Genomic DNA, 24107 nt, shown 5'->3' on the forward strand with positions numbered 1-24107 from the left:
CCGTTTTTTAAGCTGTCATCAGACAAAGCATAAGAAAACGGGCAGAAAAAAGACAAACATATAAACTTCAGTGAGTAGACATGAAGCACAAGCAAATTGAAATTCTTCTCAGCGTGCGGGGTTTCCTTCTATTTACACCAAAATAATTGTTCTTTGTTATATAAGAGAGCACTGGCGTAAGTAGATGTCTGGGCGTCCCTTGGTGTGCTATGTGACACATCCAAAAATTCGGTTGGCAAAGTCCTTCATGTACCAGCTGTCTCCGCCACCCGCGCGTACTGTTTGTTCCTTTGCGGTTACCGTACGTCATCGTTGACAACAGTCATGGCGTCCTCAATGTCACTTCTCGGATTGGGACGTTTGTCTGCTTTTAATGCAGCTTCTAAAATGTTCTTGAATCCTATCAGGTAATTTCATATTAATTGTTTATCAGGTTTCTGTTCGCACTTGATACTCTGAGCTGAGTTTGTTTGAATTATTTAACTCCCAAGTCGACTACAGCACAGAAGCCGTGTGTCTGTTAGCTTGTCAGCGGCAGAGCACTTTAATGAAGATTTTTCTTTTTCTCTTTTCAAAATAGAGGTTTCGCACCTAACGTGGAAGACTTTATACACTAAACAACGTCAGCGCCTGCACGCTTTTATCTTGTAGTACACTGGGCTTGTAGATAATGTCATTGTCCTTACAGCACTTGCTTGCCCAGCTAATTGGCTAATGCTAGGGCGAGCTAGAAATCAGTTTAAAAGCTAACACAATTAAATGATGCTCACTGGTCTGCACAGCACGTGCTACATACCAGACCGAGACAACTTTATTAAATAAGTGACTCAGCCGACAGCTAACCTTACAATCAGCTGTAGGGAGCCTGGAAGCTAACAATTAGCATGAAAGTAATTCACTGCTATTGATAGAATACAGTGCTTCTCTCGCAGTAACAAATCTGCAAGTTATAGTTTGAGGTATTCATGTAGCCACCAGACCCCAACGATACTAACACCAAGAAAAGTTACCTGTGTTTGTGGAAGGATTTTAAACAAACTGACCCCCGTGCTGCTCCACTGTGTTTTTTGCCACTTTTTACCACACAGTTATTTGCCACAGTTAGTGGGTTTTGTGACACTTTAAAAGAGTACCTCCATATCATAAATACTTAAATACAACAATATTTTCCGCATTCATATTTCCGGTTAGTAAGGACAGTTAAATGCGATGGTCGCTAATTGATGGCTTGCCTGGCAGTCATCGGCATTTCTTTTTAATCATTTCCTACAAGTCTTCCTCTAAAATCTTGAATGAGAAAGAGAGGAGGCTGAGCTGGAAGTGGCAGTTGAAGATGTTGACGATCTTTAAATTAAATCCCCCTTTAGCTGAAAGAAGAAGAATATAGACTTTCAGTTGTTCATCACTTTTTTTTTTTTAACATTTAGTCAGAGCAGAATTGATGTTGCACAACTGATTAAAAATTCACCATTGTCATTGATAAATGCCATTGGATTTTTCCATCAGAAATGATTCTGTAAGCTGTTACAACAGTTGACAGTTGTATTCACAGTTACTGTCTCCTTTGGGAGTTTTTAAAGAGAGAAATAATACGATGCATGCTTTTACAACTTTTATTATTCACACAATGGCATTATGTGCAGTGCATTAGCTGAGGTTATTAATAGATACCAGATTAGAATATGTAGTGTAACCATGTTGAAAATGAAATAAGACATTTATTTTGTTTTATAGAGTCTGGAAAGATGGAGATAATAAGAAATCATTGACTTGCACAGTATTTTCTTGGCAAAATCTGAAGTAATCTAAAAGTCAGATGAGTGATTGGATAAATCACAGTATTTCCTCAGCCATGTTGATGAGGAAGCATCCTATTACCCCAAGAAACTGACAGGGATAACAGTTAAATGAAAGCCAAAGGGCGAAAAGGAAAAAGCAAATGTATACCCAGTCATCTATGCTGTGTTTTTCAGTCATTGATGGGTTTTGCTACTTTTGTCTCCCCTGCTCTCAGGTTCACCTTGATTGTGTGGTTTGTTGTTGTTTTTTTGTTTTGTTTGTTTGTTTGTTGTTGTTGTTTAAATGTGTGATTTCTGTGTGTGGTTTTACACACAGAGCTGAGCTCACAGTTAAACAGATTCAGAGGTGAAGTGGGTGGATGAGGTAAAAAAAAAAAAAAAAAAAGAAAGGGAAAAAACTGCCTTTTACCATGCATTAAAAAGTGTTAAATATTTAAAATCTTAAATCTAAAACAATGGGAGAACTACTCTGTTTCATTCTTAAACCAGTTTTGGGTTTTATTTACAGACACATGATATACATTTTTATTTAAATGGTCAGAAATCAAAGGAAAGTGTGCAGATTTTGGTTAAATAAGGTATAAGAATCATTGCTTTATCTGTATGTTGTCATCACGAATACTCCCATGTGTAGTTACTCCCCAAAGCTCCTTCAATGCCAGGAAAAATGCAGAGTAGGACTTTATTCATGTGATTAAGCTGTGCAATGATTACACCTGAAACTATATTCGTCTTTTCTTTTTTAAAAATCAGTTTTTATTGAAAAAATCAGACCTGAGACTGTAGTGAAATCTTAACATTCATTTGAAATAAATACAAAATTATGAATATATGGAACGTGCCATTCTGTGATGGCACGTTGCCGTTTTGTGATGGGGCACGGCTGCACTTTGACAAAGAGCCTCACAGTCCTCGCCTGACAGTTGACTACAGCCAACATTAAGCACGTCCTGTCATTAGGATGAGAGCGAGAGTCTGCCAGAGATTCACTAGACAGAACTAATAAGTGGCGGGGGGGATTCCCTCCTTGTCGCTTCCTTTTCACTGTACCCCCATCCCACCGCCTCCTCCAAGATCGTCAGCATTTCCAGAGCTTAACTTGTTTGTGTAATTTCTTTGTCACTTGTGTACTTTTGGTGCTTTGTGCTTAGCTTGTAATCACAATTAAATTTTTTTCCCAGGTCTACAAGCACATCAACACTGAGACTGGCAGAGAAACCAGGACAAGATACACAGCTTATTACAGTTGATGAGAAATTGGTAAGAATTCATCCCTGCTCAATCTGAGTTGTACATCGGTGTTTATCTGATCTTCTGTCTTCCAATTATTCTGCTGGGGGAAAAAAACTGTTAAAAAATTTTGTCATCTGCTGCCAAACTGAACTTGTCCTAGACAGTAGGCTTTTGTAACAATATGACAGTGATGACGAATATCATCATTTGTAGTTCAGTTCACAGCTCTGATTATTCCTATCCTCACAGTCCTTCTAGGTTTAAATGCCAGTTCATGAAAGAAGTGGCTACAACTATTTGAATGGCTGAGGAAATGGAATTTTTTCTAACAGGAGAAGTGGAGTAATATTCACACACTGTAATGCAGTTATCTTCACTCAGTCCATTTACAATGTATAGTTTTGGGGGGGTTTTACATTATGAATGCCCCAATGATATAAATGTGGATACAGTAAATCATAAAAATATCTCACAGAATAGTGCAAAATTATTTTGTTAATGATAACAAAAACTATAGTCTCTGGTGCTTTCAAATACTCAGTCAAAAAATGGGGGCACTATAGTAAAGTATTGCCATACCATGTGCAGTATGTGTTTTATATCAGCTTCCCTGCCAGTACCTCCCTGCTTGAACATTTGCCTGGGTCAGTAGTGACTGATTACTGTGATCATTAACAGTAACACGTGATTTCTTTTGCTCTTTCTGAAGTTTCACAGATTCATCAGTTGTTTGAGGGCTCTTTGTTTGGCATCAGCAGTTATCAGATGCTTTGCATAATAGTTTTATTGCCTGTCGTGACAGAAATATTTCATAATGCTTGGTTTGTGCTACTCTTTCAATGTAAATTTAGAACAGACAGGCCCGAGTCAGCCTGTTTTGTTGGTAGCATATACCCAACAAAATGATTTTGTCTAGACTTGTCGACTTCATCTACTCTGCCTTCATTCAGTAAAGTACGCAGCTGCATTAGGATAGCTCCTAATGCAGCTGGGTGATAACAGAATTTTCTAAATCGATGCAGCAGAACGGTAAATGTTGTTTTCTGTGTCATACATTGACCTGCAAAGTAGGCAGTGTTATGTGCCTGTAGTGCCCAATGCTGGGCAATGTTTGGGACATTTGCTGAAGTCGCTGCAAACAGTTTATCAGGACTTTTCACAGCGCTTTCTGTAACCACAAAAAGCTTCATGGAGTGGTATTATCCAAATTAGAATTTGATGTTTACACATGCACACACGAAACCAGGTTACAAGTGAGGGAAGTAATGTGTAGAAACAGTTTAGCAGCACATCTGTCTTGCAACCTCTTTGAATTTGGATTGTTAGTCAGGCAAATTAAGAAAATTCATCAGGGTTAGCTTGGGCAAATGGTGAAGTAGGGCTGCTCGATTATGGCAAAAATGATAATCACGATTATTTTCACTGAAATTGAGATCTCGATTATTTGACGATATTTATTTAACAATGTATTGAATAATGACTTTAAAGATTGTCAAAAAATAATATAAAATAGTGTGCAAATACTGATAACAGTGCAAATGTTTGCAATATAAAAAATAAATGAAAAATGAGTTCTGACTCCGCGAACCCATAATGTTTCCACACCACCGAAGTTTTTTTTTACCTCTCTTTTCAACCAACGGCAGTCACTCTCCTCTCCAAATAACTTCTGCTTAGCTTTCCGAACTTCCCTCAGGTCCTCTTAATCAGTGGTCCCCAACCCCCAGGCCTCGGACCGGTACCGGTCCGTGAGTCGTTTGGTATGAGAGAGTTGAGGCTCAGGTGTGAAATGTACAGTTTTCAGGGTTTTTATCGGTTTTCAGCATTATTTTGTTATCGTATTTATCGTTTACTCGGTTTTCCTTGGTCTTTTCACGTGTTATGAATAAATCTTCTTTTTTTCGGTACCGGTACTAGTTTTATTTTGTTGTATTTATCCGCGACACCTTAAAGGCCGGTCCGTGAAAATATTGTCGGGCATAAACCGGCCCGTGGCGCAAAAAAGGTTGGAGACCGCTGCTCTTAATTGTTGTTACACGTGTTCGAAATGCAGAGAGGTGCGCTCGATTTGCCACACGGAGCAGCGCGAGAGTAAAGCACGAGGGAGGGGCTAATAATCGGCTCAGTCATTTTTAATGATCATTGAAAGCCCAGATCGTAATCGTGATTAAAATTCGATTAATTAAGCAGCCCTATGGTGAAGTCTGTTTTGGTTTTTTGGGGGGTTTTTTGTAGTTTTTAAGAGCAATCAAAATGGATTTCTGGGTCCACAAATACACAAGGGCAAGAAAATGTCATCTGACATTTAGGATTTTTCAAATCTCTTATCATTTCTGTCTACAGTTTCTGGCCTAGTTTCTGACTTGCGTAACCTCTATGAAAGCAATTTCAGAAAGCAACTTTCAATGTGATTACTTAAAGATGCTGAAAGATTAAATCCCTATGAAGCCCTGTTCTTCTTTTTTCTTCTTTTACATGGTGTCTATGACTGGTCTGTTTTGGGTGAATACTGTTGCTCCAAAAGAACTGTTCCTTTTAAATCAAGCCCCAGTCAGAGAGAAGCTAGTTGACCAGGCAACGGTTACTTTACTGAATTACTTTTTCTAGGATGTGGTATAGCTCTGTTTCGCTTTAATCTTTTTTTGTTTTAGCATTAAGTGCTGAACTATAGTCTAAACAGTGATAACCAAGCATTTGAAGTGGTTAACAACGCACCAACTGTACAAAACAAAGACTGATCTTTGACATTACTGCTTTGTCATAGAAAGTTGAATTAGAAGGTTACGGAGAAAGAGTGAGTTTGGGGAGAATGTGGGAGTCTGTTGTGGACTTGTTTTGGGGCGGGGGAGCAGTATGGGCAGCGTCAGTGTGCTTTTGTCCCAGACCAAAGCTGGCCATACTGGCAGACAAACCTTTGGCTGGGCGGAGTGTCTGTCTCTGTCCTCTCAGTAGGGGCCACAGAGAGGCACAGCAGAGGAGAGGAAAAAAAGGGCCTCTAAAAAATGTGTGTGTGTGTTGGGGGGGGTGAAAGAAAAGAAACTAGCATGGAAAAAAGTTTGTGAGACACCCTGAGACTCACGAAAAAGACAGTGGCCACTTCAGTGTTGTTGGCCACAGAGGTTCCTTTGTAGCATGCTGTTACTGGCGACGAGGGGAAGTACTCTAATGTTCACCCAGACAGGCCGAAAAGAGAGGCCCTCAGCTGTTTACAGTACAGTGGCCTCCGTCTCACGTGGTAGAGGGCATTGAGAGCACTCTCCCTTTTGGGCATTCAGCATATGTCAGCACGCTAGTCATTCATCAGGCTGTCAATAAGTGTGAATTGCTTTCTGGTTTGACCAATCAAAGAAAGATCTCGATCCACTGAGAGGTTATTCAGGGTTTGCACGCCGTCTCTCTCGACCAGCCTGAGGAGAAAGTGGAGTGCTGCTCGTTGTGCAGTGAACATTTCTGAATAACCTCTTTCAGATGATATTGCATTTTGGCCTGGGCAAATGATATTTTGAATTCACTCCAAAAACTCTGCATGAGCATTTGTCTGATACTCATTATCTTGTCCTTAGTTCTCGTGTGTCCAGAAAATGCAGACTTTACAAGAACATGGATCTCTACATTGTGTTTGGCCATCTCCATTACAGACGAATTTAGAATCTCCTGCTGGGTCAAAAATCAGGGAAAAGGACATTTAAAGTGATTTGGACTGCAGACAGAAAAAAGTTTTAAGTACTGATTAGTCACAGAAAGTTTTTATACTGACAGGGATAAGTCCAACTGCTTTTCTGAAACTGCCTTTCTAAGTGTCATTCACTAAAATTGCGTGGGTTTTTTTTTTTTCCAAGTTAAGAGTAATTGTAAAAAAAAAAAAAGTATGACGATCTGCTTCTGTTGTTCATCTTATATGACAATAAGTAAAGTAGCTGGGTTTTAAACTGCTGACCAAGCAGAACAAACAATTTAATAATGCCATGCCTATTACGGTCATTCACATTTTAGACTTGCGAAAACACTAAATCAAAAGATTTATTGAGTATAAAAAAGTGCATTTTTTTTACACTAGATGTATGGGAGGAAAAAAGAATCAAGCAAAGGCATCATCTTGAAACAGTATTTGCATTTTCTTTTTTCTTTCTTTTTTTGCTTGAATAGTAATTGAAAGCTAAATTTGTAATTGAAATAGCATTTTGATATGTTACAGAGCCTTACTTACAGTAAAGTCTTTGCAGAGGAGATGATTTTGATTTTAGGGTTGACTGTAAACTTCTTTAGGTAGGTTTTGTAGGATTTGAGTGTTTTCACCTTTTTCCCCACATTTAAAGCTCTAAGTTTGACTTTTATGAGCAAAATTTCTGGGCCATTGGCTGATTTTCAGAAATGATGCCAAAGAAAAGGACGTGCGTGATGGTCCACCAGTGCCCGTAGCTGTTCCCCGGCGTGCCCATGCTGACCTGCTTTTGTTTGTAATTACTGTTTGATTAAGCATGCTGGGCAGCTCCCAGTGTCCGACTGGCTGGCCAGTGATACACAGCTTTATACGAAATGTCTACAACCGCAGTCAATTAGAGTCAGGCCTTTTTGCTTTACTCTCTGGTCCTTTGCACAAACAACTGTGGTTATAACCATAACAGCTGCTTCAATATGCAATACAATATCTCTCACTAACGCTTGAGTCTTGCAAACAGAACGTTTACTTCTCTTTCAGCTGTGGCCAAACGCGCTCTCTCTGTCCACATAAAGGCAACACCATAATCTTAAAGCGCTTGTGAAGCCTTGTTATAGAGTTCTCTAAAGGCACTAGGGTTTTATTAGCCAGAGAAGGACAGTTATTAGACCGTGGGGAATTGAGTGAAAAGGCGGAATGACGACGGCAAGAGGAGAGTGTAGGTATGTTCACTCGATGCTTGGCATGTTTACGTTTGATAAGTTTTTGGGTTTCTTTATTTCTTTATATAATTTAGAGAACAGCATTTGCTTGGCAAGATGTGACATCACATCTGGCTAAAAGATGTGGGGTTCTATTGCGGTAAGATAGATGAGTCTAAAAGCCTGTTGTCGGTTGTTTTTAAAGACAGAAATTGAAATCAGATTGAACGATCTTGTAGTTGAAACATTAGAATTTATTTTCACTGTCGGACTCCCTGATACAAAATAATTGTTTTGCAAGTGTCAAAATCCCTTCAATCACCACCATAATCCCCCCCCCCCCCCCCCCCCCCCCCACACACACACACACACACACACACACACACACACACACACACTTGGGAAATTGGGGAGAAACAAAAAACTAAAACCCACAAAAACTGCCATTCTAGCTATGAGGACATTGAGCACCACCACTTTAAGTCTGCAGTACAGGCGTGAATATCCTCTGTCGAGCCTCAGAGACAGAGTGACCTACAGTGGAGCAGACCACATTCACCACCCCATCAACCCGCTTTTCCCTCCCTTCCCTCCTCTTCCAGCCTTCCTCCTTCCTTTGCACATAGACAATTTAAGTATCTGTTTTGTCTGCTTGCCCTCTTACATGGCGCAGTTGTACGAAAAAAAATCTCTGCTCAAGTTTGAAGTAGTGGCTGAGAGGATGTTGGTCTTTGATGAATGGCAGACAAGAGGTTTTATTATGTATCATCAACTAAATAGTATTTCATTCATTAGCACTCTCTTCCATAGACTAACTCTCTGAAGAGGACTCCTCAGCTGGGGAGTTTTAGGAAGTGTCCAACTGCTAAGTGTTGTGTTTGCAGATTGGATGAAAAAGGATTGCTACTTCTGTTTGACAACACTTCAATTTATTCATTACTTGTAAGCTACCAGCTCTTTTTGTAATTTTGCAAGCTGCTTTTGGTATTCATAAAATGTGAGGTGCCAGACGATTAACCCCCCCACCACCACCACCACCACCGCCTTAACATGCTCTAGGAAATGATGCTTAAATAGTGTTGCTCTGTCTTATAGCTTTAAGTAATTGTTTTTCCTCACAAACTTGTACTCCACTAAGATTTTGAAACTTAAAAAGATACTCACAACTCACAGTAAGATTCAGTTGAAACGGGGCAAGTCTTTGCTTGACGCATTTTCATAGTTTGGGTTTATTTATAAATTGTTTTATTATAAAATGACATTTGAGATGCTCAGACAAACAAGTGTGTCTGCATCCAAAATATTCATAAATGACCCCTCCTCTCTCCTCTCTTTACCAGTATGTGTAATGTGAAATACAAGATGACTTTCATATACCAGCTGCTTCTTGTTCTCCAATGTTGAACCACTCCCACACATGAGCAAGCAGCATAATATTTGTTTCTATTAGAGATGCCCCCAGTGTCCAGTCAGTAATTGGCACACTTTTTCCACTTCAAAGACGTCTGAAGGTGGGAACCGGCCGAGGCTGATGAGTGAGGCTCTTGGTCTGGGTGTGGGCTGGACAGTGGGGCGTTAGGGGCGATGTGTTTGGGCTTTCGGCACATGCTGACTCAACATGATTCAGCTTTGGTGACCTTTTGACCCCTCTGGGTGCCAAGTTATAGATTTGGCATACAGGTATACATCCTATGATGAGCTTATTTGTGTGGTGGCAGCCCTGGTGTCTATAAAAATGTGACGGTGACGCTAGAAATGTTCTGCCAGAGCTAGTCATCCTTTGTTTGCTTGTTTGTCTGTTTGCTTGGTTACTGTACTAACTGGAAAACACACTGTGTACTTCAGCTGAGAACTGGAAACCTTAACAAGTCTAAAAAAACAGCACGCCAGTAGTAATGTTTAGGTAATGTGAGCAGGGCTGTTTAGGGAAACAGACATTAACCAGTTAACCACAACATTAAGACCAGGACAGGTGAAGTGAATAACAGCGATTATCTCATTGCACTGCAATGTTCTGCTGGGGAAACTTTGGTCCTGGCATTCTTGTGGTTCCATCCTAGATGCATTAAACATGACAAAAAGCCCAAAGTGCTGACCTGTCCTCCAAACTTCCCAAACTTGCCGGTACGGTTGAGGAGCCACAGGGTAGTGACCAGAGAGCACAGAGTGTAAAAGCTCAACACCATCAAACTTGATCATTTGATACCAGCAGCTCCACGTTATTGTTGGCAGTTAGAAATTTTGGAAACGCTGAGTATGTTGAATGCTCATTTATGGATGATTCATAGGTCAGTGTCCAATGTTAACAAAGACCTGACTGAAATTGATTGAAAAAGGAACCAATCTCTAAAGGAAAACTTATAAAGACTTCAGAAAGTCTGGACAACTTTTGCTCAGGATTACTTTGAAAAATGACTCCTTGGAAGATAAAATTGAAAGAAGAGTGCTGTATATGCCAGCAGAAGAGTGCCAGATAATGTTTATATATGAGCTGAACAGGTAAAAAAGTATCATGGCTCATGCAAAACAACCCAGCTACAACTGCAGCCTTGTGGGGGTCACGTAAGGCCATATATGCTACTGGCCTTATTGTACTCTGGCTGAAACCCTGAAATCAATCATCTGTATCCACCCTGTTCTCCACGCTTTCTCACCTATCTGGTTTATTGGAGAGCTGATCATTCTCATAACTGATAACCAAGTCGTCCTGGATCATTGTAAGAACAGATGTGGCATTCCTTTATTTTATGTTTAAATAAATATTTTTTTAGTACCCAGTGGGAGTATCCAGTGATTAAGTGAAAAGACAGGGGCAATTAGTTCACTGAGTGATTAAACAGAAGGTCTTTATATGCACCTGTTTTTAATTCTTTGCCAAACCTGGGTACTCTGCAGCATAAAGAGCTAGTCTGTGTTCCAAGCAGTAGATATTTTCATCAAAATGGAATTAGATGAATAAAATAAATCATAAAATTTATCATTTATATTGCTTTACTTGGACATTTTCTCAAACATTCTTCACAAACTGATTTCAATATTCTTTCTTTTCTTTTTCTTTTTTCTTTTTTTAAAATCTTTTTGGCAACCACTTTTTAGGGTAAAATACATTTGATCTCTTTCATTACCTTTTCAGAAATGCAATGTATACCACAAAAATCCTTAAACCTTTATTGTGTTTGGATTAGATCTGCAGATAATATCAGGAATAATATGAAAAACACATTTTATATCACAGAGCAGGCAAAGGTGGGTTTTATATCCCTTTGTATAAACTGTGGGAAATGAACTGCAGGAAATGTAGACATTCACCTGCAAATCATCTGAAGCTGACAAGATCGGTTAAACAATATGGGAAGAGTGGAGGCTGGAAGAACACTTGGAGAAACAGACATCCACACCCGGCATCTTGACTTCTTCAGCAATTAAAATAGGCTGTAGTCTTTGTCTTCATTGGCGACTGGTTTCTATATTTGGAAAAATAACTGAGTCTGATTGAAGATGGCTTTGAGAATAGAGCTGTCATCTCAGCGTGCCAGGTTTAAAGACTTTGATGCAGTTATACCAGTCGTTGCAAGTCAGTTTACGCAAAGAAACATCTTTGACTGGTGTACAAGCTTCTTGAATATAGATATTTAATGCATAAACACACATCCCTGTATATTAGTTTTGAAGGTGAACTCTGTATTTCTTGAAGCTAAAATAAAAGAACTAACACCATAATAATTCTCCAAAGTTTTTACGTACTGCTTCTATAAATTATTCACTACTATGCAGGCTGCTGATATATGATAAACCTTCAAACTCAAGTATCTGTTGTCCAAACTGGACTTCCAGGTGCACATCTGGTTCTGGTTCATCTCCTTCAAACATGAACTGATCATCAATGACCAAAGAAGGAGATGAAAATAAATGGAAATTAGACCAGTAGATTCCTTTGTCAGGAAGATAGACATTGCAAGTCTTTGTATTTAAAATATTCAATATTTTGGACCCGTATGAGTAAAGAATCAGGTTTGAGGTTGTTTGAAGGAGTGCTTTTCATATTTTGGGTCAAAGTTGTTTTTCTATCTGCATTTCCTTCTGAGCAACAGCTGTCTGCTCCCCACAGTGTGTGAGTGCTGGGAGAGCCACAAATACAAATGTGTGTTCATCTATATTTGTGAGCATTTTGATTGATAGTTATTCATTCCCAAGTCTCACACATCTTAAATGTCAACCATCACAACTAATGGCCAAACCTGTACCCTAACCTAAACCTAGTTGTGACTTTAACCCGAAAGCCAAGACTTCACCCTCAAACAGGCCTTTAAAAGGAGGTGGGCCAGCCAGAAATGTTGTCACTTTGATCTAAAACTCAAACTGATTTCCACAAAGACAGATGGACATTTATTTATGTGTTATGTTTGGTTTCCTGTGATATATGACTTCATTCTCTCATGTTGTTTGGATGAGCAGTTCCCAAGACTTAACAGACAGGCACGTACACATTTAGCGAATGTAAAGGTGGCCTCGTTTCAAGAAATGAATGATTGCCTGCATGTGTTAGAGTGGACATCAGTAAAGTGGAGCTACATAAATAACCTGGGTTATACTTTATTTGAATGGATGCTGCACTAATTAATAAAAACAGTACATTTCACAAATGTTTAATTTGGAGGTATTTGGGCATCCAGCTTCCCTCTATAAAACTATTCTTTATCATTTTCTTTCTTTGGTATCTCACCGCTTCCTACAGTTTTTCCACCAGACTTAAGCAGACTGAGATTTCTGTCTTGTTTACACCAAAAATTTCCATCCCAGTTCTCTGTTGGAGAATTAGGGGTACTAGCTTTCAGCATTCTGGTGGGCCCAGTGGCCCCACAGCGACAAGCCCCTGTGCTCTTTATTTGGCACGTAGCCTGGAGGTGTCAGAAATATCGACACGCTTTCACGTGACGGAGATTTTGCCAGCCATTACCCCCCCTCTTTGTTAAGCCCTGCATTCTGTCTGCCCAGCCAGGTATTGTAGGGTCCCGTTAAGGCCCTGTGAATAGTGTCAAACTTGATAGTTCTCATTTCGCTTCCTGTACATGGCAGAAGAAAAAGTGCCCACCGTGTGGGTTTTCCTTTTGTGACGGTCCTCTCTAGTCTTCCTGGGAACACACTGCATTCCAGCCACAATCGTTCCTTTTGTGAATCTGGGTATTGTGGGTGAGCTTGTTATGCCGATAACCCTCCAAGCTTTCAGAGTAATGCATGCAAATATCAGAAGTCTAGACTTGTATTTTTGCAAACAATGCCAAATAAGCAAGCAGAGGTTTTTCAGTGATTTAGAGCGTTTGTTTTGACACATTCTCCCTTTTTGTGCTCATCCACACCCAACCTTAGGTTGCGCTACATCTGGAGAAATTATTGCAACAATTTACCATATATGTCACGTATTTTCACAATAGTTACATGTAACTATAGTGTGGCCTGCTGATCCCAAGAGTGTTATTTCTAATGTGTCTCATAGAGGGACGTAATGGGTTCAATCGCCTAGAACAGACCAGAAATTCCACGTTTTATAAAACTCTGCAAGTTTTTCTTAATGCTCTCTTTTAGAATAGAGAAACCTTTGGAGCATAGCCTTTTGGAAATAAAAAGTTACAACTTGCAGGCATTTTAAAGCATTTTTGATCACTTGCTGGAAAAAAAAAAAAAGGAGAAACCCTTCATCTTATTTTCTTGCTGTTTAACACTGTCTTGTGTGTTATTGTGTCATGAACCATTACCCCCTCTGGGTGAAGAGAACATGTTTTCTTCCTCTTTGTGACAAGAAGGAATTGTTCGGGTTAAGTAGATAGGGCAGCCGGAAATAATTACCAAGCACTTGTGACGGTTTTTTTCCTCCCCCCTTTTGTTCGTCTTTTCCCTTTCATTTTAACGATCTTTTCAATGTTCAGATCTTGTTTATGATTGCATGGCAAAAGATGTTTCACTGAAACAAGCAGTAGTTTAGCAGTTGGACCTGTAATTTACTAGGCTTAAATACCATTGGAAGCTCCTTTGCCAAGAGGAAGACGGGCTTTTGTGTGGAGCTCATGCAAAATGACCCCTTTCTACAAATCAACTGGCAGATGACAGACAATGATGAAAATTTGATTCTTTGAAGTTGTAATGGCCATTGAAATGTGTAAAATTCTTGTATTGAAAGGAAAGCTCCCTGGAAAGCCCTCAGTCTTGGGTGGCTGCTGCCTGCGTGCTGGGAGGTTCATCTGTGTTTTGTCGCCGACTTCCCATTGCTTGTTTGCTAATTCCCTGAAGAATTGGACCAGATCTTTGATAGGAGCTCCAAGGGGCTCCAGTTGCTCAGGAATATGCATTCAGTGCACCCTCATCCAATTGTCGTGCTGTCCTACTTCATGAAGGTCTGCAACTAATTGAGGATTAGGAATTAATTTCAGAGATGGCCATTATATTTGTTTTATATTTTACATTTTTTTGTTCTCTAACTTCACGATTGACCTTTTCAAAGTGTGCGTACGCCCAAGAACCAGTACCACTGCAGACAAAGTCCAGACCTACACAGCAACAAGTACATTCATGCACCTTTGTGTATTTTCTTGGCAATGTATTCATGAAAAAATCAAGCCAAGAGAGATTTGCTATATATACAAGTAATGGTGACTTTTTGTTAATGTCAACATGTGCAAAAAATGTTATTTAAAAAACAAAAAATAAATAGAAAATGCAGAACTACCACAAAAACAAAAACATGGGAAAAAATAGAATAAAACTCCATCCTGTCACAGTTGTAGGAGTACACCTTGATTTCTATTATTCAGAGTAATTAAAAAGAAAATTTGAACTATTTAAGGCTCTAATATATACTCTTTACACACATTAAACAACTGTTTGTTGTGGTATTGGTGTAAAAGAGAACGATAGTAAAGGTAATGAAGGCAAATTAATTCGTTATTAATAAAAAAGCATTAAAAATAGTTATTTTGTTTCTATTTTTCTTTTACATGTGAAATACTTGTTTTTAAATCTCTTTTCAAATTAACAATATATGTGATGTAATCACAAATTTTGTTACTATTTAGCATTGAAATGGTACACATGTATATTTGACTTAGTAACATATCCAAACCAATGCAGACAGGTTAAAGCTGAGGAAAGATTCAGGGATAGTTATTCACACCTGTGCTGCCAGTAACAACCCAAACTTTAGCTTGTTTTATGGCACCTATAAAACAAAGTTAAAAAAAAAAGTATTCAATTCTCAGACTTTTTTGTGTTTTATTGTTCTTTGACATCAAAGATGTACTGAACCCCCTTTTTCCACCTTAATATTTTACAGTGGGAATAAATCTAAGAGATTGATGTGAAGTACAAAAATATAAAACATGAAACATTTGATTACATAAGTAACTTTTATGGCCATCAAACATTTTCCTGACCTCTGTTCTCCTGACATTGAGCTCTTAAAACATGTTGCTAAAGTTGTATTTTTTTTTATATCTGCAGGCTGACATCAAGTGTTTTCTTTGAGAAAAGCTTACGTTTCGCATGAACTCCTAATGTTCGCAAGGAGAGAAGTCATGAATAATCTAATCAAAATAGAACACTTCATGTGGACTGCTGGCAACCAAAAACATGTTGTTGGGTTTTGGGTTGGTTGTTTTGTTTTTGTTTTTTAATAAATGGAAATTATTTATTAATTTCTTGTAAATCTGTAATTGCCAGAGTTTTCAGTCTTAGTCACACAGGCCTAGAGCTCAGTTGGCGACTGCTGGGCAGCAACTGGTAAATAGAGAAAATGTGCATTCCCCAACTGGTTATGAGTCACTGTGAAATCAATTGTTAAAGCCAAAGTCATGAAGGCCTAGAGGCTGGCCATTGACCGAGTGGGATCCAATCGGTGAAATTGTTTGTGAAGCGGTACATGTGATGCACAGATATCTTCCCATTTGCTAAGGTGAAGATTGAAGGGGCTGCAATCTTCACAAAGTAAAAGTTTGACCCTTTAAAACATGGCAGCTGTCCATCTCTCTGTAGCTTTTCATTTACTCTGTGCAACTTGTCTGCTGGAAGTTTCACAGTCTGTCATCTTCTTAAAAAATCAGGCTCTGGTTGTTAAAAGGCACAACTTCTAATATGAAGATGAACGTTTTGCATTTCCAGTTTGGAAAGTTGTAAGTCAGCATTTGGAATATGCAGAACACCATCAGTAACCAGTGTGATTACTACTATTGTGTAGTAATTGTAATTAATTGAATCCCAAGAGAAAGTATTTCATTGCATAGCTTAAACTGTCACACAGTTGCCAGTTAACAGTGAAACATCACAGTTCTCCAAAAGTTGATTCTGTTCATCTGGACGTAACGTTTTGTGGAAGAAACGTTTCGTCACTCATCCAAGTGACTTCTTCAGTCTCAGCTGCCTGCAGGTTTATAAACAGTATATTTGCATAATGACTGAAACTAGCACCACTGAAGGAACAATGGGCTGGGAGTGAGTGACAAAACGTTTCTCCCACAAAACACTGGGAGAACAGAATCAACTTTTGGAGGTTTACTTACCTGGATGATTGAGCATGCATCAAAACATCACAGCTGATAATCAAGAGGAAGACCTGGCTAACCAACAGGATTTGCAGCACATTTGTGTTCAGTCATCTCACATCTCCACCAACCAAAGGCTGTAAACCACGCTTCTGTTGGGAGGGAGTTGTTACACAAGCATACGTGAAAAGGAGCATTTGAGGGGTTGTTTTCACATTGTTTATTACAAGTGACTTGCAGAACACAAGTAGTAATTGGTGCGTGACATCAGTTGTAATGCTGGATAGTCATGAGGTCAAATGAGGCCACACTTTAGAAATTAGAAGCACTCTCCTAGTTTAGATTTTTATCCTGGTGTTTTGTTAGTTTATTGTGTTTAATTTCTGTGTCCTTTAGGACATCACCACTCTGACAGGAGTCCCAGAGGAGCACATCAAAACTCGTAAGGTTCACATCTTTGTGCCAGCCAGGACAGCCATGCAGTCCGGCGTGAACACCACCAAAAAGTGGAAGATGGATTTTGATACTAGAGAGCGCTGGGAGAACCCACTGATGGGCTGGTCCTCAACGTGAGAACCTTCCACCTCCTGATTCCTACAGCACATAAACTGACATTATAGAACCTCTGCACACAGTTGTTGAATTTTGGATTCTAATGCCTTGTGTTTCTATTTTAGAGCTGATCCCTTGTCCAATATGGTGCTGTCATTCTCCTCCAAGGAAGATGCCATTGCTTTTGCAGAGAAAAATGGTAAAGAATTTTTCAGCCTTTGGTTAAACAATATATCTGTTTCATCATTTTAAAAGTGACAAAACACTGTAACAAAGAAGTAGAGAAATAAGTCTCACCACTCAGTAGTCCTCTACAAACAGGCACATCGATTTTATGATACATACAATCTCCATGTATTGACTCACCAACCACGTAAATAGTTTTTATCTGGATTTTGTCATTTGTTTCTGGCTGCAAGACAAATAACTCTCAGCAGGGAAGTGAGCAGACTGTTGGACAGGCAGTGGTTCATTGTTAGATACTGCTGGTGGTGTTTAGAGTTGTGTTGTCAGTAGTTTTGTGGCATTAACCCCATGTATGATGTATCTGGACTTAAAATGGATCAGTGTACACACTCATTTCTTCTGGTCTGAATCAGTTGAGTTTGTATGCTTTTAGCCTTTTCTTGTGATTTTTAGGGTTCTTTTCACATAAAAACCCCCACAAAATTAACCAAAATGCTAAGAATGCGAGTGGAAACTTAACAGATTTTACATTGATTTTATGGCTAGTTGCTACAGTTTTGTAATCTGCATGTTTCTGGTATTTCTGACCCAGAAAGCAAAGCATACCTGGGCTATGGGAAGGCTGTTTGGGTTGGATCCAGGGTTGTTCACGTTCTCACCATAAATGAACCACTCTGGAGTTTGTTTGGAAGTGGACCGAGGCCACCTCCTCTGAAGGGTCTCGGTGCCGTTTACTGCACCTGAGTGCGTTTACTGTGTTTACATCTGCACAAACGAATCGCACGGAAACGAACCAGAGTTTGATTAAACTGTGCAGGTGTCAAAACAACCTCAGCTACTGCATCTAACACAACTGACCATCCAGAGCGGTAACATCATTATTTCCACGGTCATGTTTGCATATTTTAACATATAAATCATTTACAGTATATAGTTATTTATATATCAGGGGATATATAAACTGTGAGGGGAGATGTACCTGTGACCAGATTCTTTCAGGTAACTTTGCTTTTAAAAAAATTAATTTGGTGTTCCCAGTTGACCTTTTTAACCAAAAATGGTGATGGTGGGGATCCAAGCACCTTTCTTATACCAACTAATAAAAGATCAAAGGAATGCTTTTAATGGGCCAACCAGCTCATTAGACAATCGACTACAGCCCTGTTTTAGTAAAACAAAATGAGGTGGTTTTCTGTGGAGCTCTAATCAAGTTCATTTTTGACTCAGAATTGAACCATCTGGGAAAGTTTGTTGAAACCAAGCAAAGGAAACGGGCTTACTCTGTTTATTGCACCGAAGAGATTAGAGCCGTTCTGACTACACACAGGTCGTTGATGTCTACAAAACACCTCATTGCGGTTGGAGCTCGTCCAAAAGGAACATACGTGACGTTATCAGCCCCATCACTTACTCTGTTTTCTTTCAGGTTGGAGCTACGACGTAACAGACAAGAGGACCTCAAAGCCACGGGTGAAATCCTACGGAGCAAACTTCTCCTGGGACAAGAGGACCCGGCGGTCCGCCAAGTAAACTGAAGACGCCCACCTGTTAGGTGGCCTGACCTGCAGCAGACCTGTATGATTCTTGTCAATAAATGCATAATTATATGAGTAAACCAAACATTTGTGTCGTAATCGCTTTTTTTCTTCAAACATTCACCTCATTACCGACTACCTAATGTAGTCCATCCAATTAATGAAGTGTTTGCTCTCCAAGTCGAGCTGTGCAACAGCAAAACAAAGGGGACGGTATTATTACAATCTGAACCTGTTTAAAAACAGGGATAAATACGTCTGTAGGCCAAAAGCAGTGACATTTTTCCTGTGTGAGTGTTTGTTTCCATCCGGTTACCCTGATTGTTTCGATGTTTGGAAAGCTGCACAACTGGAATTTAAATAGGACCTTGCAACATCTGTGCAGCAAAGTCATTTCTTTTACAATCCAAATCCAAAAAAATGTTAACTATCATTTAATGAGGCGTGCAACACTAACTTGGATTTTGATTTCACAAGTTTTGGAACAATAATCCACATAAAATTAGAGCTGGAAAATATTCCACTCATAGTTTAGGTTTGTAAAATATCAAAAATGTTGCCTAATTTCTCTTAATAAAAAAAAAAAACAAACAAAACAAAAAACAGCATCTTAGAACCTTGCCGAATATTCATTTAACCGAATGGCAAGTAAAAAGCTACAAATCCTGATGAGTTGAAATCAGAAATAAAAGAAAATAAGACTTGTAATGCTGAAAAATAAGATTTAGATCAGATCTGTTTTACATGAATCACACAAACTCTTCTAGTTTCAATGGCCTTGAAATGCTATTTGCCTGAAAGCCAAATAACACAAGCCAATAAAAGTATGCTGGTCTCACTGTGGAGGTCAATTTCAGAACTTTAGTCATAAATTCCCTAAAATTCCAGCTATTTACACTTGGCAGCGCACTAGTTGCCAGCGCTTGTATTTGCTCTTTGTGTTCAGTAAACAGTGGTGTTACTTTGCGCCGAGTCCCCCAACCTGCGTGACTGCACTGATATTCGCACACCAATCATGGGCGCCTAATTGGTATAGACCTTCATTAATTACCGCACTGCATTGCAAATCTTTCACAGCCTTGTGCTCGCTATTTATTTTGTTCTGTCACTCGGCACATCAAAAGTGCCGATCTGATATGAGCGTAATGGTCCATCTGAAGAGCAGGGCATGAATGACAGCATGTGTTGCTTTTCCCCTTTGAAATCCCCTCAGAGACGCAGCGGGGGAAAACGTTCTTGGCACAACTTTGTACCATAAAAGTTGAAAGCATTCCTACAGTCTTTGCCTATAAGCACAAAAAAATTAGGTGAAATGAGAATGGCAGCACAGTGGCATTGTTCGAGACCATCGCCGCAACGCAAACATCAGCGATGCAACGACTCTCATCAGTAAACGTGAGCTTTCAGGCCTTAGGAGACACAAAATGGTGTTACTCCTTGTAACCTTGTTTCCTAGTTTCTAATTATGCATGAATCTTGCTCTGCTGTCACACTGGTGAATAAAGATGGAAGTCATTATGTTTGTGGTGCTCATAGCAGCTAATAGCAAACATCTTAAACAGCTTTTAGTGACACTTGTTGTACAAATAAAGAGCATGAATTTCACTCAACAAAACTGGAGCACAGATGTCAACCACAAAGCAAGCCATTGTAAAACTCTTGGACACAACAGATTTAATGCTGCCTGAGCTTTTAGGTTCACAGCGACAGTATATACACTCAATACAGCATTGTGAGTGAGCATATCCCCTTAGCCGCTTGTTAACCCAAATATCTAATCAGATTGCAGAAACTCCTAGCAAAGCGAGGTCTGAGGAGAATGGCCAGATTGCTTTGAGCAGATAAGAAGACAACAACAACTTAACCACGAATAACAGCCAAAGTATGCAGAAGAGCATCTCTGAATGTATCAGATGGGCTACAGCAGCAGAAGACAACACCAGGAGACAAGAAACTGAAGCTACAACTGACACAGGCTCTTCTGCAACATTCTTTCCTTGTAGCAAAACAGTTCAGGCTGCTGCTCCTGGTGTAATTGCATGGGGGATATTTACTTGGCACACCTTGGATCTCTTACCAACTATATAGTACCAACTAAGCATCGTTTAATCCTCACATCCTACCTGGTACCGTTGCTGGTGTATGCAGCTCACTGTTGAGTTCACTGTACTCAAATTAGTGTATTTACACTACAGCACACACACTGCATATCTGGCTCGTAGAGCTGGATGTGCGCCAGGGAAGCACCTGCTCATTACCGGTATTAGTGTTTTGTAGTGTTTTCAGTCACTAACAGTGTCATAATGTTTTATTGTATTATGGGTTAAGTAATAATTGGCCTCACCAGCTGGAACGTACACCAAGCAGCTGCTGCAGTCGGAGACACACTTCAATCCTGCATTCAAATTTAACTGCACTGACAGCGAAATGTAAGCAGTTTGGACACTTCTGTAGAAGTTATAATTCTACAAATAGTGTTCAATCTATGAAATCCTGATTGAATTGTTTTATTTACTGTTTGAGAAGACTACAAGCTGTTATCATAAAACTAAGAGAAATAAATCCATCCATCCGCACCCTGTTGGACAGCATAAAGATCATCATTGAGCCCAAGCATCCTGCTTCTACTCAGCAGCTGGACGTGACAGTTGTAGTTTGAACGTTTGCCAAGATGTTATTTGCCGAGCTTCTCTAAATGATACAAACACACACACACACACACACACACACACACACACACACACACACACACACACACGCGCTGCTTTCTGGCCCTCAGTGACCTGATGATCACTCCTGTCTGTGGTCGCCCTCTGCTGTGAATTCCCCAACCAAAGCAGCGAGGCACGCAAGCCGCCTCGTCCGCAGCCAAAGACCAGCTTCCTCGTGTGTGTGTCTTTGTTGTGTGTTTTCATCACAAACACTGTGTGGACCCGAGCTTGTTTTGAAAGGCACAGATTAATGATGACTTTTGGTTATGCAAACAAGAGCTCACAGCAAGTAACAGTGAAACAGAACCTAAAGTGTGCTGTTTGTTATTCTTACATCATTGCGTACACTACAGACTCGTGCACTAATTATCTTATTACATGCTAAGACAATAAAAACAGCTTGGCAGGCTTGTCTTTTAATAGGTTTGTGTAAGAGGCTCCGTTTATTTTCTTTCATAGATTGATTCCTATGAAAGAAAATAAAAGGAGCTTTCTGACTTTGTGTCAGTTCACCTAAATCACACATTAAAGGCTAAAATTTATAAGAACTGATGCTGCAACAGAATTGCACATAAGCACAGCACTTTTTCCAACTATCTCTTCTTATCTCTGTGTATGAGTTCTTTATGGGCAACAATAAAGAACAATGAGTGGGGCTGATTTATAGCTTTCTGTTTTTTTGTGATTTATTTCGTATCATAGGTATTTCATTTTGTTTTGATTGGCCAGAAACGCACATTCCCGTCTGGTTATTTCAGCTAAGAAAAAGTTCCTAATAGAGTTTCCAGAAACTGTACTATGTCATCATATACAATACTATCCAAACGTTTTAGATATTTAGGTTGTCATCAGTCAAGCAAAACTATCAAGGAGGTTCCCAAATTAATTGTATTTCGTGACAACAAGCCCAATTACAGAGTCATAAAAACTTATCTTCAGTGACAAGGAGAACAGTGAGTCCTGCGGCAGATGGTCTGGCGCCGACAACGGCACTGATCTCAAAAATCATGCGCTCAGCTTGAGATTATATGAAGAGACAGAAGACATGAAGACAACTTGAAAACTCTCCAAAACGCTTGAAGTGATCTGCCTGCCAAGAACCTTGAAAAACTGAACAAGTACAGAGTGAGCGAGGTCTTAAAAGCAAAAGCTGGAAACGTCCTGACAGATTATTCATCATCCTTACTTTACTGTATGTTGATACTGTGATATAGTTTTACCTCTCAAACCTGTGTGCCATCTACACCCACCACCCATTTTATAAGGTTAGCACAAATATCTAATCAGCCAATCACATGGCAGCAACTGTATTTAGGTATGTAAACATGGTTAAGATGACCTCCTGAATGGAGGGGGGGATTTAAGTGACTTTAAATGTGGCGTGGTTGTTGGCTTCAGACAGGCTGGTCTGAGTATTTCAGAAACTGTTGATCTACACACACCCATTCTACGGTTTACAGAGAATGGTCTGAAAAAGAGAAAATATCCAGTCTGGATGAAAATGACTTCTTGAGGGGGCAAACGGGATTGGAAGGCAGCAGAAACTCAAATAACCACCCACTGCAACCACAGTATACAGAAGAGCATCTCTGAACTCAAAACACAGATGAGGCGATTGGCTACAGCAGCAGAAGACCACAGTGGAATGGATCCATCCCACCTTGTATCAATGGTTCAGGCTGGCGGTGTTGGTGCCCTAGTACCAACTGAGACTACCCGAGTATTGTTGCTGACCATGTTCATCCCTTTATAAATCTCCTAATAATACAGGATTAATGCACCATGTCACAAAGTTTAAACGAGCTCTGACTGGTTTCTTGAACATAACTATGAGTTCACTGTCCTCAAATAGCCTCGCCGGTCACCAGATTGCAATCTAACAGAGCACCTCTGGGATGTGGTGGAACAGGAGATTTGCATCATGGATGTTCAGCTGACAAATCTGCAGCAACTGTGTGATGTTATCATATCAATATGGACTAAAATGTCTGAGTAATGATTCCAGGAGCTTGTTGAATCTGTGCCACAAAGAGTTGAAGCCATTCTGAAGGCAAAAGGGGTCCAAACCCAGAACCAGCAAACGTACCTCACAAAGTGTCCAGCGAGTGTATGTTTTGTCTGCCGCTCCAGTACAATAAATCTGAATAGAGTTTCTTTAAGGTATTCGAAACACTTAAAATTGAAATCAATATTTATTTATTTTAACCAGAAGCAGCGAGCTGATTGAGCCCAGTTGGGAATTATCCTGAAAAAGATTTTCACAAAAAAACTTAAATTTGAAGGAGTTATTTGATAGTTTTAGCCCTCTAAACAGAGGCTCCTCTAACATCTACTGTGCTGGAGTGACAGTAGAGATTTCCTACCTCATTTACATCTGATATGAACATGCAGTCTGTATCTGGATAACTTATCAGCCGGGCCACATGTGGAGGTGGTGCTGTGATCTCATTTCAACCAGGTGTAAAAGTAATCTGTACAGTGAAAACACATTTAAAAACAAGAGAGAGCGGGAAAAAAGCAAAACAGAAAACCAATCTCAAAAGGTGAAAGGTCACCTGACTCCACCTCATCTTGCCAACTAAAACAAGGCTGACTGAGACCACAGGAAGAAGCAGCAACTATCAGAGATGTAAGGGGGGAAGAAAAAGCTGTGTTGTTTCCACTTACCTGAAACTCACCATGTGTGGTCAGTCAGTCACACCT

The 24107-nt window shown here is 39.7% G+C and overlaps 1 protein-coding gene across 1 annotated transcript; it reads left to right on the forward strand.

Moving 5' to 3' along the window:
* The first annotated feature begins 249 nt into the window (after positions 1–249).
* Positions 250–18778, forward strand: ndufs4 (NADH:ubiquinone oxidoreductase subunit S4). The gene is made up of 5 exons (XM_086315002.1): positions 250–407; positions 2981–3059; positions 16817–16989; positions 17098–17171; positions 18585–18778. The coding sequence occupies exons 1-5, from the start codon at positions 325–327 to the stop codon at positions 18686–18688; spliced, it is 513 nt and encodes a 170-aa protein (XP_086171128.1). The 5' UTR covers positions 250–324; the 3' UTR covers positions 18689–18778.
* The last annotated feature ends 5329 nt before the right edge of the window (positions 18779–24107 follow it).

This window comes from Aulonocara sp. 'chitande type north' Nkhata Bay, linkage group LG12 (assembly GCF_057382095.1).
Source record: "Aulonocara sp. 'chitande type north' Nkhata Bay isolate Kocher_YH1m ecotype deep benthic linkage group LG12, A_spYH_male_GT1.1, whole genome shotgun sequence".
Lineage (NCBI taxonomy): Eukaryota > Metazoa > Chordata > Actinopteri > Cichliformes > Cichlidae > Aulonocara > Aulonocara sp. 'chitande type north' Nkhata Bay.

What these genes read in the sequence shown, in the direction of transcription:
- ndufs4 (XM_086315002.1), top strand. Translation starts at nt 325, where the DNA reads ATGGCGTCCTCAATGTCACTTCTCGGATTGGGACGTTTGTCTGCTTTT. An exon ending in TTACAGTTGATGAGAAATTG is followed by an intron (nt 3,060 to 16,816) that starts GTAAGAATTCAT and finishes TGTGTCCTTTAG; the next exon opens with GACATCACCACTCTGACAGG. An exon ending in TGCTTTTGCAGAGAAAAATG is followed by an intron (nt 17,172 to 18,584) that starts GTAAAGAATTTT and finishes GTTTTCTTTCAG; the next exon opens with GTTGGAGCTACGACGTAACA.